The following is a 19,481-nucleotide window of genomic DNA, read 5'->3' on the forward strand; positions in this document are numbered from 1 at the left end:
ACAAAAGAAGTCTGTGAATGTTAGAAAGAGATTGTGCTGGTATCATTATGATATTCAGGACACTTATTTCATAAATAACCCTATTCTGAAATATAATTTGAGCGGATTGACACCGGTACGCGAGGCCCCCAGCCAATGAAAGGACACTATGCGATGGACACGCCTTGAGTGTTTTAAACCATGGGTCAGCGCTCGTGTCCCATACATACTGTCATGTGTACCTGCTAGCCCGTTGCAGATTAGACTGCTGAGTTTGAATCACAGCACAAGCCGCTTCGAGCCCCGAAGTTTTTCTCCATTGTAAGAAGTGTGATAAGGGAGGACGCAGGAGGGAATGAGCGACAGGTTTGTGGTCGTCCCTGTCGGTCAGGGCAACGAGCAGTGCTCTGAAAGCGAAGGGGCAGAAGGCTACTCCATAGAACCGCAAGACGCTGTTCCTGTCCTCGAGTACAGTAGGGAGCCCAACAGATACGGTAAAATGTTACCTGTCTCCTACTCAAGCCGTTATTATCCACTCGGGATTAGCTATGTATTTCACTACGGGTTGTTTATGCTTATCTAACCCTGTGGTTTGTATATAACTTTATGTATGTTACTTCCCACACATTAGGAACGAGTTGAAATGAGCGACAGCTGTATTATGTGCACGTACATAGGGCCTACATTTTATGTTTGTGAGTGATCGTAATTAAATAATTCCCTAGCTAACGTTAATTAACCTACTTCTCCATGACATTCACAGCTGTTTTTCCTACATTCGTTATTCTGTTCTGCTGCTATTTTGCACAACTGTAATAATTGATGATGATAGTCATGTTTAATAATTTTGCAATTATGTATAAGCTTGTCTTTTTAAAGCTGTTTGTGTCCCGCCTACCACCAGTCGGGTGTTGCATGGCAACAGGTTGCAGTGAAAGTGCACTCCTCTAAAATTAGACTGAATTGTCAAGCAAGCATCACCAGGGATAACCAATTAAAGAATAGATAATTTACAACTTTACCCCATTTCAACCAATAGTTGTCCACCTGAATATAGAAAGGTGCACTATCAGTGAGATTCTGAAAGACATACTTCATGAGGATGTTCTCGCAAATAAACAACATTACTAGTTTAATTTTGGGAAGCTATGCAAGGCCTTGCCTGTGCATGAGTAGACTCTCCACTATTTCTGAATATAGAATCGAAAGCAGTCGGCTCTGTATTTTGATTGGCTTTTCTTAGTGTGGTTGTGATCGCACAAGACTGTATAGATTTATTGCAGCATGAAAAACATTCTTATAGAGCTGTTATTATTAAAAGGGCAAATTCAAATTGTGATATGCCATGTCAAGAGAGAGAGTTAGCTCCAAAACAAGTACATTTGAGAGAGAGAGAGAGCGCGCGAGAGAACGAGAGAGCATGTGCGCGCAGTGCATTATTGTGTTTGTGTAATGTTATGTGTTTCAGTGAGAGAAGCACATTTACTATTTACAATAGTTATCTCAGCTCAGATTCTCCAATTCTCCTGGGTTTGGAATCTGTTTGGAATCTGTTTCCTCTATCTCCTTACTTCCGCAAACTTGATATTTTTTTATAAATTCTATATGTCATCTAGTGTATGTATGTGTATATATAAATCATTGGTAATTTCCATGTAAAAAGAGCCATTAGCTCCAACGTGAAGTTTTTAGAGGAGCATATCACATTTGGTGTCAAATGAAAGCTAAGAATGTATATTTTTCGCAAATGAAAGCATAGATATGTTTTTCAACTATTTTCCATCCTAAAATTAGGAATAAGCCAAAGCTTTGATTTCTTGTCACAAAGATGGAAAAGGGATCTTAAAAAACATCTACTAGAAAAGGTCTTAAGGTATTAGAAATCCAACACATTATGTTGAGGTAAAGGCCCCTGCCAATATCAACATTTATATTTAGTTTTGCAGAAATTGTTTGCCTTCTGTAAGACACATAGCCTAGTGTCTTGTCATTCTTTTACCAAAACCCCACATATCTTTAAGATATTTTCTAATTTCTCTCCCTCATGAGGAGGGAGGATTGTGAAAGTTCACAGAAGTAACAAGTAAAGGTAAATTGACCAATTAGTTAGTGTTTTTACTCACAATTAGTGTTTTTACTCATAATTGTGTTTATGGGTATCTACTAGCATGCTAGTTAGCATTGGCATACAAAACGACCTCTAACTTCCTTCATCCTGGATGCAGAGACATAAAAATGGTATCCTAAATTTCATCTGACTCTGGTGAAGTACTTAAAGGGCATAATTGCCAAAATCCTGAAGTGTCCTGAAGTGTTTGCCAGTTACAGCAGCACGTCCCTGAACGATAACACAGAGATAGGTGAGAAGCCTGACCACGGAGACGGGGGTGAGAAGGTGATGAAGCGTACTTTTGAGTTGAGGGAGAAAGTGTGGTGGAACAACTATTGTTAGCATTGTTAAGTATCATGCTATACTAGTGGTAGCTGGATCGAATTCTCCGTTAGCTAGCCAGAAAAATGTTGAGAAACATTAGCCAACTTAGCTGATCAAATAATTGAGTTTATTGTTTGAAAAGAGTTGAAAGAAACGCCACACCATTTCTCTCTTTCAATACAGTGGATAAAAAGTGGTATGCCAGGTGTACTCTCTGCCTGAAAGAGATAAATTATGCCAAAAAGGGTATCATGCTCTGCTGGCACAATGTAGAACAGATGTCCACAGGCAGAAAGTGTACAATGTAATAACGTGCAGTGTAGCCCAAATATATTGCTTTTGTATTGTTGAACTTGACAGTTAATCCCCCCTCACTGACACAAAGTTTTTATTACATTTTTTACTCAGTGAACATTATTTTTGCACAAATGTAGCCTTGTGCACTTAATTGATGTCTACTATAATTGCCACTATATTAGAACACAAATAGAATACCTGTTTGTTTCATTCTATTTCTACATTAAGATGTTTTTTCCCCCAAGTGCAGTATGAAGATGTGTTTGTGTGGTCACAAGTGTTCTATTATAAAGGCTGTCATGGCTAACTGCAATATTAGTGTATTGGTTTTTCTCTCAAGACTTGAGTGTCATTTGCAGTAAAGTCTAGGCAACAAATAACATTGGATTGCTTTCCCTACATTTTTTAGCTGTGAGTTAGGTTCACATTAACCACTTTTTATTTTACACACAGAGACTGATCATGTAGATCATATTCTTTGTTGTTTAATTAGTTAAAACATGCATTCCCCCTAGCAGGGATTTTTTTGCATGTCTCAGTGCACCAACCAAAAAAAGTAGCACCTTTTTGGGCACTCACCAGTTTGCATCCCTGGTCAGTAAGAGTGTCCATGATTGAGTCTTTGAATGTATAGATGGAGATAAAACTGTCCAGTTTGGGTGTTTGTTGCAGCTCGTTCCAGTCGCTAGCTGCAGCGAACTGAAAAGAGGAGCGACCCAGGGATGGATGTGTGTGCTTTGGGGACTTTTAACATAATGTGACTGGCAGAACGGGTGTTGTATGTGGAGGATGAGGGCTGCAGTAGGTATCTCAGATAGGGTGGCGTGAGGCCTAAGAGGGTTTTCTAAATAAGCATCAACCAGTGAGTCTTGCGCCGGGTATAGAGAGATGACCAGTTTACAGAGGATAATAGAGTGCAGTGATGTGTCCTATAAGGAGCATTGGTGGCAAATCTGATGGCTGAATGGTAAAGAACATCTAGCCGCTTGAGAGCACCCTGACCTGCCTATCTATAAATTACGTCTCCGTAATCTAGCATGGGTAGAATGGTCATCTGAATCAGGGTTAGTTTGGCAGCTGTGTCGAAAGAGGAGGAAACCAAGTCTGGATTTAACTTTTGCCCAAAGCTTTGATATGTGCTTAGAGAAGGACAGTGTGCGTACCATCTAGCCATACTCCCAAGTACTTGTATGAGTTGACTACCCCAAGCTCTAAACCCTCCGAGGTAGTTTTGGAGACGAGCTCATTAGAATAATAGCCAGTGTGTAGAGTAATAGGAGAATATTAAATTTTTCTACCTTTGTGTATCTATTCAGGATATATCACCATGAAGATATACAGTATGTTCATAATTATGCATTAATGTATAGTACAGATCAATGACTCATGTCATTCTGTTACTGTCATTCCGTAGTTCAATAACCGAAATAGATTTTTTCAAACTCAAGGTGTCACATAAAAAACTGAGGGAGATTTTACTGTCATTCTGTTACCAAACTTTGTATCTGCACTGTTCCTCAAGTAAATGTGTTTTAGTAACATTTTCAGTGGCATTTGTTAAAAGTAGACTTCTGCATATAGCTGTATGGTTTGTTCGACTTTGCAGTCAACGTTTTTTGCCTGGCATACATTTTAAAGTGAAAAGGTCTCGGCGTTACTGTGTAATTGCCCAGTACTTTTTCAGCTTTTTTTTTTCCTGAGCACTCAAGAAACCCTGCCACCATACTTAAAAAAAACTTTCCAGGGCTGTTTCTTAGTCCTTAGACATTGGAGTTTGGAAATAGAGAAAATAGGTGACTACAAAATGTCAAAGATAATGTCTTAACAACTCTCTTGAGCCCTATCTAATGTGGTGTTAAATGTGCTTTGACCAGCAGTTAGGGCAGATTTCTAGCAGTTATCCATAGACTTCATTCATAGAGCTTCTTTAATAAGGATTTCAATTAATATCCGGAATAGATGGATTTTAAATGGAATTGACCATTAATCTCAACCATGCTGCTCTCCCATTGAACACTGCACATTTGGGATTGGGAGAGACTATAAATAGGATACATCCTCCAGATGTCAGGGACGCCAGAGATTACAAAGGGATTGATGAGGACTCAGTCGTCTGGATGGAGTGCTCAGCTCTTACTGATGGCTCAACACAGTCACTGTCGTTAGACACATACTGTGTTGTGAGTCACCGTGTTTCACAGAGCCTCCTGTAATTCAGCCTATACATACAGTTGGCCCTGCCCATGGAGAGAGAGACTGGTCTTGAGTGTTTTGAAATGGAATAAACCTGTTTTTCCACAGCCTGCAATCTGTAATCTTCGCAAGGGGAAATCAATGTGAGGCCACACATCTCTGTCAGCTGATTGTTTGGTTAGTGTTATTCGGGATCCTTGGGACGACTCTTCCCTAAACCTTAACCCCTAACCTTAACCATAACTCTTACCTAAGTCTAACGGTTGTTAATGTCAACTTCAATGGGGTGACGTCAGATTTGGGACCTTTGTAGGTGACACAGACCTTCCAGTAATCTGTAGACTGTAAAAGAGGACGCCTAACTAACATTTCCTGGATTGATTGGTCTGGTGTCTCATTTCGTGTCAATTTAATCGTCTGGACTTGAGCCCTTTTCAGCTTTGGGCTGATTTTATGAGTCTTGTACTCAACATGTAAAAATGTCATGCAAATGTTGCCAGCAAACAGAACCAAAGAGCTTTTTTATTTCGCCATTAAACCTGTGGAAAATTTGACTTGGGATGAAACTCATTTGCCAGCATGGATTTGTTTTTCAAATGAAATATGAATGCTTCTGAATTGTGGCTGGTCCGCCTGGCAGTTATGCCTACTGCCGTTTTTCCTCTGTCATTTTTCCCCGGGGAATTGTATTGAGTTTTATAGCTGCGTAATATACACCATAGCCAATAGTTTGTTTCCATTGAATTATTGCAGGGTTCCATTTCATTTATTAGCTTTCCTCATTTTCCACCACGATGTGAATAGAGCAGATATACATATAAAAGCTTTCCTATTGGCTAGCTTGTGAAGGAAGGTACAGTACCTTGGCCTCCAGTGCCATCCACTGGTGGTGTGATTCTTCTCATGGCCAGAGAGGGGCAGCAGTGTGCCACCATTCATCTCAAATCCTGCTCTGGTCCTGTTTACTCTTGAGGAAAAGGGGTGGCTTAAACCTCCAGCATAACGTTACATGGAAGATTTGTTTTGAAATGGAGAACCACCTCTGTCTGTACAATATGAGTCAGCTTTGTTATGTTATGTTCTTATGGAGCTGCTGTCAGACACACTGTAGCAGATTACAGCCGAGGGCTTATTTGCTGTCACAACAACTCCCTTGTACTGTCTGTTTGGGTTTCAGATCTCAGCGCAGGGACCTCTTCCCCAATATCAAAAGGGTAATTGACTTGGCCTGTAATCTTCTCAATGGGCAGGAAGGAAGTGTAAATAAACATTGAGAAAGCGGAGTCTATAGACATGGCTCACTGTCCTTGGGCTGTACTTTGACGTGGATCCATTAGAAACCCTATCTCTCTGTGTTTCTGATGTTTCCCCATCGCTCGATATTCCATATTCCGGCCAGGGCAAGCAATACGATACAATCTGCTCTGCTAGGAATGGGCAATAGATAGTATTTTTAGATCTTACTCTGAAAGGTAGTAACCTTCTCTTGAAGTCCCATCCCCTACACCCTTCCCCTCCATTCAATGCATTGCCTTCCAGCTTCAATTTATATTTGGTATACTGTTTATATAGCCTATATACCACCTACTTAATCATCACTTTGACCACAGGAGGTTGGTGACACTTTAATTGGGGAGAGCGGGCTCATGGTAATGGCTGGAGCGGAATTGGTGAAATTGTATTAAACACATCAAACACATGGTTTCCAGGTTTGGTGACATTCCATTCGCTCCCTTCCAGCCATTCTCCCCTCAGCAGCCTCCTGGGAATTTGACGTCAATAAAATCTATGGAAATGTTACCAGAGCGCAGGAGAAATTCATAGTTCAACTCAAATACATGTCAGAGTAATGCAAAATAAGATGGGTGATAGCTTCTCATGCTGCCCTGCCTATTTAAAGGAGACACAGGTGCTGTATAGGTTATTGGTAATACACAAGGAATAATAATACCTTAGGGAACAGGCCTTTAGAGTTGTTGACCTACATTGGACGGCATGCTGTGTGACCTCAACACATTCATCTGTGACACTGTTTAACCCTTTGGTGACCTTTGTCCACAGCCCTGTTCAGTTGTTTCCAACAGTGTCGTAGATTGTTTGTTTAGAACGAGAAGGCTCGCACACTGTTAAAGCTCCCAATTCACCGCTTCATTGACAACGTTTCGATTCGAAACGGATCTTCGTCAGGTCAAACACACTGAGTGTTCACATCCCAAAATATACACATTTCACCTCACATGACCATTGCGGACATTGCGGACATGACGCATGGTGGGTGCAAAAAACATTTTTATACCTCTAATAATGAAATAATTATCACGCCCTGATCTGTTTCACCTGTCCTTGTGATTGTCTCCAACCACTCCAGGTGTCGCTTATTTTCCACAGTGTATTTATCCCTGTGTTTCCTGTCTCTCTGTGCCAGTTTGTCTTGTATGTTTCAACCAGCGTTTTTCCCGTTCTCCTGTTTTTTGCATTCTCCTTTTTCAAGTCCTCCTGGTTTTGACCCTTGCCTGTTTCTGGACTTTGTACCCGCCTGCCTGACCATTCTGCCTGCCTTGACCACGAGCCTGTGTGCCACTCTGTACCTCCTGGACTCTGACCTGGTTTTGACCTTTCTCTTGCCTACCCCTTTTGATTAATAAACATTGTAAGACTCCAACCATCTGCCTCCTGTGTCTGCATTTGGGTCTCGCCTTGTGCCTTGATATAACAATGAGATGGGTGCATGTAATGGTTCCAGAAAATAATATATATTTACAAAATGACAAAGTGGGTAACCTGGAAGGCAAGACAAATCAAAGTAAATTAACATTCAGGTAAGAAATGGTCTGATATCAAACTCTTGATTCAGACCTCTTGGAGACATGGTACACATATGGTGAATCCAATACAATTCTCTTCTCAATAATAGACTATCAGTATATCCGCCTCTCCTAGGAGTCTTAACATGTTCGATGCCAATGTATCTCAAAGAGCTAATGTTGTGACGAGCCTCCATGAAATGTGCAGCCACAGAGTTTCTCTGGTCAAGGGTCCTGATATTACTCCTGTGTTCTGCTATCCTTGTTTTCAGAGCTTGTTTTGTTTTTTCTACATAGCATAGACCACAAATACACTTGATCAGGTATATCACCATTTTTGTGGAACATGTAATGATGCCCTTAATCTTCATGGCCTTGCCCGTAATAGGGGGATTGAACATTGCATTTGTTCGTGAAGTTACACTGGGTGCATCCGCCACATCTATAGTTACCGTAGATTGTTTGTTTCCCAGGTATTTTCCAATATCCCCCCCTGATTGCCTATCCTTACCCTCCAACCACCCTGGAATGACTTCAGAATGCGAAGAGGGATTCTCTGCGTACACAAAGTCAAATCCTTCATGATTAGACATTCCTCTAGTCTCTAAGATGGATCATCTATGATCTCCCTCTCTGCCCCTCAGGCTGTGGCACACTGGCAGAGTGTGGATCTCTGGAGCGTTTTACACGAAGAACGCCTTAGGTAGTCTTCATGCTACAGTCAGTTCTCGAGTCCTCAATAGCACGGGATTCCTTGAAAATAGGATTTGCTTTCTCAACATTATCAGACCAACTGATATGGATGAACATGTTTATGCATGTGACCATTCTGTACTGGTGGAAGACACTTGTGAGATGTGGACAAAAGAAACCGAGCAAAGCGTTGGTTAGCTTCTGCACGTCTCCATCCTCTAGGCTACCTCCCAGTTGTGTTAGCCTAGGTTTCTAAAGCACTGCTGAGGCCTATTCTCCTTTTACTGTGTGAGTGACTGGAGAATCTTCCCAGAAGAGGAGGAACATGATCTGCTCCTGGCCACCCCTGTCAGAGCCTGCCTCACTGCCTGCTTAATGCAATTTGCAATCACTGATTCCCAGAACATGTATCGGACACGACAGACAAGTGCAACTGTTTGTGCACGTCAACTCACAAGTGTGAAGAATACATACGCTGAACAGATCAATGATCAGTCGACAGGACATTTTCAGGATATTCTACATGCCGGGACTAAAGACAGAAAAATGGCATTACCTGCACATACTCAGTTATATAACTGACAAGCAGTTCGAAGTAGCACCATGGACAGATTCACTTTCTTGCCACTGTTGGCTAGTCAAATGCAACAGAGCACCACTTGAACTGAAGAAACACACTGACCCTGAGCAGTCAATGTGTACGTGACTACAGTACCCTTTGTTTTCTGAAACGGACATGGGCTGCTGCTTCATATGCAAGTGAGAGTGCTGTTCTCGTAACATCTATTCTCTGGACTTCCAGAGGAGGCTCCCCTCCCCTTTGATCCTCCTGAACATTGGTGATATTCTGAGGAGGGGTTCCGGTTGTGTTTGACTCGGCTGTGAGAGGATATGCCAGATGTGTCCTTGTTGCCAGAACTCTCTATCAGCCTCCTTTGGGGCTGAAACTGGCCTGGGGCTGTTATTCTACCTGCCGAGGGAAGGGCTGTTAAAATACTAGAATGATTTAACAGTAACACAATACTTTTCTGTGGTAATCTATGTGAAGTGGGATTTCCCATGGCTTCACACACAGGAACGCTGTAGACAGTGGAGTCACATGGTCACACTATCTAAACCTCTCCAAGCCAGGCGCCATGGGGGAGAGTGTGTCCGTCCATCGCTGCCTGAAGGGGCTGTCTGGGAGGCGTTGCTAACCCTTCTGAATCACACTGGAGAGATAAGCAGGACGATCACAGTTTCACCAGCGGCTACCCCTCTCACTGGGGCTGATAACCCCACATAGGCTCTTATTCCAAACCCTCCTCCTCCGCCTCTTTGTGTGTCTGTGACACAGCCCAGCTCTCTCTGTTAGGGTGTGTGGTTTAGGTGACCAAGGAGAGGAAGTAATGTCACCCCACCCCTGTCAGTGTAACTCCATTATCAATGCTGTCTGCTTCCTTTTTCTGTGCTCTCACACAGACAGTACTGTGTTGTGGAGTGAGTATGTGAAATACAGCTGACCCCGGGCAGATCGAGACGTTACGGTGTGTGTCGAGCCGAGCCTTCCTCTACAGGGCGGGGCAGTTCAGCGTTTCCGTACTTGAAGAGGGAGGGCTGGTCACATTGGGCACCCGGTATCCAAGCGATAGGGGCAAAAACGGAGAACTTCGAACCAACGGCAGAGCACGAGCCCAGAGGGACAGAGAGGGAGGGAGATACCTAGAATAAAACCAAAGCAAACAACTGAACAGAGAAGGCGAGAAGGAGAGGCACATGGTGTGACAATGCCTACAAACTTCACAGTGGTTCCTGTGAAGGATGGCAGGAAGTCCCGGGAGGACGATGATGTAGACGACAACAATGTTTTCAGAGAGGAAGATGAGGATGCCCCCTTCCCAGGTGAGAGAAGGATTTTGGGGGCTTTTGCTCTCCACACGACTCACTCCCTCCACCCTGCAAGGGAGATGAGCACATTACTTCAATGGGCTAGAATATCTGTTGCTAAGTTGAGCATGACTCTGTAGTTGTGTTTTGGCTGTGTTTTGTCGTATCAGGTGTATACAGTATATTGGATGAACATGGTTGTGTTATCAGATACAGGTATCGGATCACATATATTGCAAGGTGATGGTTGATAAGGGAAAGGTTGAAGCGCGTTACTTTCTTGACCCTAATAAAGAAGTGGCCAGGTCAGTTTAGGGATAGAATTGCTTTGGCTATACACTTGGGCTGAGCTGGGTTTTTGTTAGGTGTCATTTAAGGCTGTGTTTCTGCGGGTTTTGGGAATTAAGTAGATGGAGTCTCACCCTTCTGAACCTCTCAACACACTCAAGTGAGAGAAGTGCTTCCGAAGCCTCTGTTTTCTTGTTTTTGTCACGACTCCCACTTATCCTCTTTTTCTCTCTCGTTCTCGTTGTCTTTCTCTCGCTCTCTGATCCACTTTTGCAGTGCTACGCTACCACACTTCTTCGTCTCATTGTTCCCTTTCCTCAGTCTTTCCACAGTCACCTTTTGGCAGAAATAATTAGCCGTAGCATCCAGAGGCATAATAAGACGCAAGTGTCTTTTTGTGCCATTAGCATACTGCTACAAACTACTATGTGTTGCTACTATACAGCTTACCACAGGGATTCCACGTGGTCTTCTGTAGGCTCAGTTGGTAGAGCATGTAAAATGTATGAATGCGTGACTTAAGTCGCTTTGGATAAAAGCGTCTGCTAAATGACTATTATTATTATTATTATTATATATTATGCTGTTCCACTGCATCATCTTTCCCGTGTTCAACACCAGAACCAACTCTTAATTACAAGCCCTAACGAGGGTAGGTCATTAAGTTTAACTTCCCACAAGTCTTTACTAACGAACTGCACAGAGTCCCCATTGTTGTGCCAAACAGTTGTTACTGTTTTACTTTTCCTACTGTTTCACAAGGCGAGGGCCAATCAGGGTCCTCCTCCTAATTTCCATCGCGATGCACAATTACGGCCGCCCACTGTGTGAGATTCTACAGACTGGGAAGAAGAGTGGTGTCCATTATGGTGGGTTATATAAGCTGTCTGGCAGGGGTCTGTCTGTTGGGAAGGGGTTTGGGAACGGGTTTGAAACCCATGCATTGATGTTGTTGACTCTGAAAGCGAGAGTCAGATAGCAGCCAGTGTTATTGATTGGTCTAGTTGTTGGCTAATGGGTCTGGTTTCTGCTTTGTAGTGCATATATAACACTCACTCCCCTTAATAACAATACTAGACTGGTTAGATCAAGATGAAAAACATGGGGAAATTTGAGACAATCATGACCTCTTCTTCAGGTGTTTGTCAGTCTATTGTCTTACCCCAATATTTTGTGCTCACATCCCCACCAGATATTTCGGGAAGGCAAGCAACACCTCTCTGTCTGTCTCTTTCCGCCTCTCCCTCATTCTTTAGGAGTATTTCAACTGGAACTGAACACAAAGCTGACATCTGTGTCAAATTATTCCTGAGCTCAACAAAAGGAGAAAAACATTGAATAACAGGGTACAAGTAAACCATTTCAGATGTAGCATGCACTTATGCATTGCATTCAAAGGTTTACGAAGCTAAAGCCATCGTGCTTTTAGCATATTGCACTAGCCAGCCAAACTAAACAGCTGGGCTAGTTCCATTGGCCTTGGCTTGGAAAAGACAGCCCTTTCTATAAACAGGCATCTTTTGTGGTTTGGTTAAAACAGAATTTTGAGCAGAGCTAAATTTAGTTCTCCCCAAATGAGAAGCAGTGCCTTTTCATGTTTGTCCAATTAGAATTTACATTGACCAAAATAATCTGTGCTGATGGCATGTTTGCTCAGTGGATGTGAAAAACAATGCAGTTGGATGATTGTAACGTTAGGTTGCAGCTAGCTGATTTACCATGCTTGTGTATGGCCTTCCTTGACATGGATTGGTTATAACCTACCAGTATGGACACAGTCACTGTACAGAGCAGGTGAAACATTCTGTAATGCAAAAACAGTAGGCACAGTGTTCAATCTGTTGTGTATCTCTGCAGGCATGTGCTTCCTGTTTTTCTCAGGTCTGGTATAGTTTAAATCCAGACTACCTCGCCAGACTGTCTGTTGCGGTGGTGTTGTTAACTCTAGCAGTACTCATGCTATGTAGTTGTGCAGTAACCGTTATCGATTGATAAGCATGCAGCGAGAGTCACACTGTCTGTCTAAAGTCCTGTGTAGTACAGTATCCCCGATGTGTATTTTCACCCTGAAAATCTTACAGTAGTTATCTTATGTATAGGTAACTGCCAAAATAAAGGAAACACCAACATATTAAGACACTAGGGAGTTGGGCCACCACGAGCCAGAACAGTTTCATTGCACCTTGACATAGATTCTACAAGTGTCTGGAACTCTATTGGAGGGATGCGACACCATTCTTCCACGAGAAATTCTACTATTTGGTGTTTTGTTGATGGTGGAAAATGCTGTCTCAGGCGCCGCTCCAGAATCTCCCATAGGTGTTCAATTGGGTTGAGATCTGGTGACTGAGACAGCCATGGCATATGGTTTACATCGTTTTCATGCTCATCAAACCATTCAGTGACCACTCGTGCTCTGTGGATGGGGGCATTGTCATCCTATGGGGCCATAGCCATGGTACCCAAAATAATGGCCTGCCCAGTATTTTTATACATGACCGTAAGCATAATGGGTTGTTAATTGATTAATTAACTCAGGAACAATACCTCTGTGTGAAAGCACCTGCCTTCAATATAGTTTGTATCCTATAATGTCCGTTGCTATATCAATGGTGTGATGACCTAATGCATCGAAATTTGGATGATCATTACAGCCCAAATTACGTTCTTTTCATCCCCGCTATGTTAAACAAAGCTGATTTCCGTGATCATTTTTCTGTTTAGGTAATATGATAACATTACTTCAACCCCTTTTGGTGCCTTGTTAACCTTTCAACAACATGAAATCAATGTCTTAAACATTGGAGGGAGAGGAGAGAGAGGAGGCAGAATCAAGAGACGGGTGCGGAGGCTAGTTCTTACTGTCACATGTCCTTGACAGGCAGCCAGTCTCAGTCAGGGGTGGTGGGATGGAAAAGCAAACAAAAAGGATACTTAATGTTCAATAACATGGGCCTGGTTTATTTGGAAGCCCTCTCACCACGTCAAGGTGGTGACAGAAGTTTTTTTTAATTTTTTTTTTACCCAGTTTAATTACGGCCTTTAACCCCCCCAATTATGGCCTTTAATCTTTAGTGTTTGACCTGATGGGGCATGGATAGGTGTAGCAATATGGTGATGACTCAACCCTGCTGTGTAATGGGCTCTGGGCCATATTACATACACAAATCTAGAACCTCCAGATATGCAAACACTAACTAGAAACCAATGTCCAATTCCATACCAACCCTGGCCTAAAGTTTGATTTGGAATTGGGCACAAAAGATTCATGGCTAGGGAGAAGGGGTTTTAAGGACCAGTAAGGAACTGGGCAGCTGAACAGTCAATTTCAGTCAATTGAAAATGTAATTTGCATTGAATACATTTAGTATGCAAATGTATACATTTACAGCCAATTCGAGCAAGTTTCAAAATTTTACCAGCAAACTAATGGAAAAATATACAAATATTTACATGCTTGTAAACATTACTTGCAATACAAAACAGATACATGTGCTATATACAGTTGAAGTCGGAAGTTTACATACACTTAGGTTGGAGTCATTAAAACTTGTTTTTCAACCACTCCACAAATTTCTTGTTAACAAACTATAGTTTTGGCAAGTCGGTTAGGACATCTACTTTGTGCATGACACAAGTAATTTTTCCAACAATTGTTTACAGACAGATTATTTCACTAAATTGACTGTGTCTTTAAACAGCTTGGAAAATTCCAGAAAATGTCATGGCTTTAGAAGCTTCTGATAGGCTAATTGACATAATTTGTGTCAATTGGAGGTGTACCTGTGGATGTATTTCAAGGCCTACCTTCAAACCCAGTGCCTCTTTGTTTGACATCATGGGAAAATCAAAAGAAATCAGACAATACCTCAGAAAACAAATGATAGACCTCCACAAGTCTGGTTCATCGTTGGGAGCAATTTCCAAATGCCTGAAGGCACCACGTTCATCTGTACAAACAATAGTACGCAAGTATAAACACCATGGGACCGTGCAGCCGTCATACCGCTCAGGAAGGAGAAGTGTTCTGTCTCCTAGAGATGAACGTACTTTGGTGCGAAAAGTGCAAATCAATCCCAAAACAACAGCAAAGGACCTCGTGAAGATGCTGGAGGAAACCGGTACAAAAGTATCTATATCCACAGTTATACGAGTCCTATATCGACATAACCTGAAAGACCGCTTGGCAAGGAAGAAGCCACTGCTCCAAAACCGCCATAAAGCCATACTACGGTTTGCAACTGTAAATGGGGACAAAGATCATACTATTTGGAGAAATGTCCTCTGGTCTGATGAAACAAAAATAGAACTGTTTGGCCATAATGACCATTGTAATGTTAGGAGGGAAAAGGGGGAAGCTTGGAAGCCGAAGAACACCATCCTAACCGTGACGCACTTGGGTGGCAGCATCATGTTTTGGGGGTGCTTTGCTGCAGGAGGGACTGGACTGGTGCACTTCACAAAATAGATGGCATCATGAGGCAGGAAAATTATGTGGATATATTGAAGCAACATCTCAAGACATCAGTCAGGAAGTTAAAGCTTGGTCGCAAATGGGCCTTCCAAATGGACAATGACACCAAGCATACTTCCAAAGTTGTGGCAAAATGGCTGATGGACAACAAAGTCAAGGTATTGGAGTGGCCATCACAAAGCCCTGACCTCAATCCCATAGAGAATTTGTGGGCAGAACTGAAAAAGCGTGTGCGAGCAAGGAGGCCTACAAAGCTGACTCAGTTACACCAGCTCTGTCAGGAGGAATGGGCCAAAATTCACCTAACTTATTGTGGGAAGCTTGTGGAAGGCTACCCGAGTTTGACCCAAGTTAAACAATTTAAAGGCAGTGCTATCAAATACTAATTAAGTATGTAAACTTCTGACCCACTGGGAATGTGATAAAAAATTAAAGCGGAAATAAATCCTTGTCTCAACAATTTTTTCTGACATTTCACATTCTTAAAATAAAGTGGTGATCCTAACTGACCTAAGACAGGGAATTCTTACTAGGATTAAATGTCAGGAATTGTGAAAAACTGAGTGTATTTGGCTAAGGTGTATGTAAACTTCCAACTTAAACTGTACTTACCTACCAACTTCACATACAATGTAATGTAGTAAAATACCTACCGTCTTGAGGTGGGGAGCCAACCAAGCAGTGACAACAAGGGTGGGGAAAACATCAGACAAAACAGTGACGGACGATGGACAGACAAATTCACGCACGTTGACGACATGAGACAAACAAGACACATGAAAATGGCATCTCCTGCACCGGGTTTCTTCCTTACCTTCTCTCACCTATTTTCGGCAGAAGCAGTGGATGCTGACCTCTGTGTAGGGTGAAGACACCTTGGGAGGCCTGGACCCAGGATGGGGACTGAAATTGGAACTGGGAAATGGTGCCAGGCGCCCAGCCTGAAAACAGAAAGTATATTTTCTCATGGATTTCTGATGGTATCGTGCCATGGATGGTTCCTGCAATAGCAAACAGCCCACAATCTGTGCCAACTTTCTGCTGCTGGACAGCCAGCCACTCCAGTCACAGAGGTCCCTGGAAAAGATAAGAGAGAGGTGAGTTGTGAGAGAAACTCTGGGGTGGTGTCATGACCACTGGAGTCATACACCTTAACAGTACCTTCCTGGCAGCGGAGGTTACTTACCGTGACCCAGTGGTTAGCCTTGAGATTGACAATCTGAGCAAACCCCTGGGCCAGTGTTGGTACTGCTGACAGCATGGCGATGCCTCCCACCGGGAGGAAGCCTCCTACTTCTGGATGCTGCTCCTGCAAAAGAGCTTGAGCATGATCAATTGTCTAACCAGGAGTGTGATGGAAGAACAACCTCCCGAAGGTCCTCCATCCTGCCACAGAGCGCAGCTGGCCTTACCTGCTCCTGTTGGACACTAGTGATGAGAACCTCACTAGTGTCTTCTAGTCCAGGGCCTAGACTTACCTGCCCCTGTTCCTCCAGTCTGACACAAGCCACCTGTGAGAACATTTGATGGATTAGTGAAGTGTTATGAAGGGGAGATATGTACTTTTCAACAGTTTTTGAAAGTATAGCCTACCTTAAGCTCGTCCCCTTCTGACACAGAATCAGACTGATCCGAACTCACTGGATCTGATGGATGGGATACCTCCTGGGTGGCTCGGACAGTCGATGGTAGAGTTGTTGAAGTACTAAAGTTTAAGTAAATTTGCGCTGTTGACTCATGTATCTCTCTCTCCAAATCTTGCTGTCTTTCACACTCTTCCCACCTCTCTCTCTCCCTGTCAGTTTCTTTCTCGCTTTCCTCTCTCTGTATGGGTCTCTCTCTGTCTAGCGAAGACACCTAGTTAAGGGCAGTTTGATTTACCATAATTGCTTACACCTATCCATTTGATTGATCAGGGTTAACTTATAGCTAGATACCTCAATATGACAGACGTATAACTAAATGTATAGCTAGCAACATGTAGATGACCAACTAGCTAGATGAATATTTTTCGTTAAATGGTTGTACTTAACTCCTTCCAGATATCTAATAGAAATGAACTGCTTAACGTTACCCTGAATTGTGAATTTCCCTGCCTCCCTACGAATGTTGCGCCTCTGGTCGAGATCAGTGATGCCTTCATAGTACTTTGCCCGGTTGGAAAGATAAAATAAAATCTCCTCGAGGGATGCCATTAAAGTGCAAGCTACATACAAACAGAAAGCTACAATAACAGTTAGCTAGCTATATAACGTTAGCTAAATCAAACTGTCTGGCCAGACAATCTAGCTGACTAGGCAGGCTGAGGTAAGTAGCCAGCAATGTCAATATAAAATCTATCTAAAAACAGCTTAAATAATTGATTCCTATTTAACAATATTTTTTCTGAAGCAGCAGGTAGTCAGCAGGTTGCCACTGTCAAAAACACCATCTCACGTAATAATTTTGTGCTGACTAGAACTGCCCCTGTACTCCTTCCTTCGTGACCTCTACGAGGTCAAATAGAGCCAAGCAACCAGCATAGCAACAAACGCTGTGGTTCATTACGCAATCTGGTAATTATTTTTCTAGTTTTATCAACAGCCCTAGCAGCAGAAGCTAGAACACATCGAATCCCGTTGTGACGCAGGTGGGGGGGCACTTTTTGTCAGGGGGACTTTATTTGGCATGACAGACCCAGTGGTGTTAGAACAAGTGATTGGTGTGTTTTCTATGAACAAACACACCGATACGAGGTGTTCCTGTGAGTGCCTTCCCTCGCCTGAGGATTGCGTAATCTAATGTGTTCATTGGGATTGTTTGCAGTTGGAGGGAGGAGAAAGGGAGGGAGTCACATGTCACAAAAAGAGCATGGCCTCTTACACTTGTTTGCTGTAGGGGAAGCGTGTGTACTGCACAGGAAGCTGGTTGTGTATGCGGTTATGAATGAAGAGTCTCTCTTTGGTATCTCTGTTCTCTGAATAATGGGTGCCCACCCTCAAGCCTTTCCACCTTTCCACACACATAAGCACACCCGCATGCCCACACACAAACACACAGCAACAGGTTACACAACCCCATCCAGATTCACAGAGTAACGTTGGTACAACGTGGCTCCCCATGCTTTCACACTCATTTGATTGACAGGCTCTGTATCACTGTGGTTTGTTTGTAAAAAAACGGATTGTTTGAGAGTCTGGGACGAGAGAGCTACGGTGGCCTCCTCCAATCACACGTTCTGTTTTTTTAAACCCTATGAACCCGCCCCACAAAGCCCCTCTTCTGGGTGCTTGACCCTCAATGTGGCACCACTGATAAGCCTCCTGCATGTTTCTCCCCCTCACATTGGCAGACTATTACTTAACACAAGTTGGTTTCCATGCTATATCCTCAGGAAATGGCTCAACACCAACCTGCCCTGAGTAGAAAATATTCAACAACAGCCTACATTTGATTGAATGAGCATATCTCTTCATGCTTGAACCCTTTGTTATAAGGGCTTACATAGGCTAGCAGATGTCATCAACAGCTAATGACGGCATACGTCAGCTCATAGCAACCGTATGTAATGTCATTATTATGATGACAGAATTATAGGCCTTATACAAGAGGGTTAAATTACAAAACGGCCATGTAACCTACTTCAAAAACAATCAAATGCACTTCATCCTCCACCGGTGAAAGTGAAAATCAGTGTTTGGGCTCAGTCTCTCTCACTCCAGTAGTTTCAGACTGGCCCGAGGGTTAGGAGAGAAATGAGATGTGTGTTCGGTACTGTACTAGGCCAGTCTGAAACTAAAAACACTGGGCAGTGTTTTTAGAGTCTTACCTGGGACTGAAGGTGGGAGAGAGCCATGTCTGCCTGTTGGTGCATAGCTTTTCATCATCTCATTATCTCTCTCTGGCTTTGTCTGTCTTTTTCACTTTTTCTTTCTTTCTTCTTTCTCCCTCCCCTATTTCTCTTTCGCTCTCTCCCCTCTCCCCCTCTCACTCAGTCTCCCTCTCTTTTTTTCGCTCCTTCTCTCTGGAGGCCAGCCCCAGCAGCAGGGCGCACGTGAGTTCCACATGCTTCTTCATCAAATTCCCGACATGACACACACACACACACCACCACTCTTCTGCTTTCTCTGTCCTCCCTCTGTGCTCTTCTGTTTAGGTTCCTAGGTGTGACTATAGTCACTACTGGTGCTGGTTTATTTCTCCTCTGACATTGACTCCACTGTGGATGGCCTGTGGATGGCTTTATCTGCATTTTACTGTGGACAGTACAGACTCCACACACTGCCATTCTTACTCTCCCACCACTAAGGGGCTTCGATCGACACTGTTGACATTCTTCTGTTGTTCATTCTCACTAGATAGTTTTGAGTTGGGAAAACAAGAGAACCGGAAGTGTTATGGGGCATTAGGTAGTAGGTTTTACATCCGTTATGCCCACTAATGAGATCCACTGACTGTGGATAATGCAACCAAA

The 19,481-nt window shown here is 43.0% G+C and overlaps 1 protein-coding gene across 6 annotated transcripts in view; it reads left to right on the forward strand.

The window, feature by feature from the left end:
• The first annotated feature begins 242 nt into the window (after nt 1-242).
• The window catches only part of slc12a7b (solute carrier family 12 member 7b), a 70,452-nt gene continuing 51,213 nt past the window's right edge, over nt 243-19,481 (forward strand). For 2 of the 6 annotated variants that reach the window (XM_071328683.1, XM_071328684.1), the window contains exon 1: nt 245-473. In XM_071328683.1, the coding sequence (XP_071184784.1) occupies nt 335-473 (139 nt within the window). In that variant the 5' untranslated portion in view covers nt 245-334. Of the gene's footprint in view, nt 474-9,815; nt 10,282-19,481 lie in introns of those variants that run through there. The other 4 variants (XM_071328681.1, XM_071328685.1, XM_071328680.1 and 1 more) reach the window with 3 other exon arrangements.

This window comes from Salvelinus alpinus, chromosome 10 (assembly GCF_045679555.1).
Source record: "Salvelinus alpinus chromosome 10, SLU_Salpinus.1, whole genome shotgun sequence".
Taxonomy (NCBI): Eukaryota; Metazoa; Chordata; class Actinopteri; order Salmoniformes; family Salmonidae; genus Salvelinus; species Salvelinus alpinus.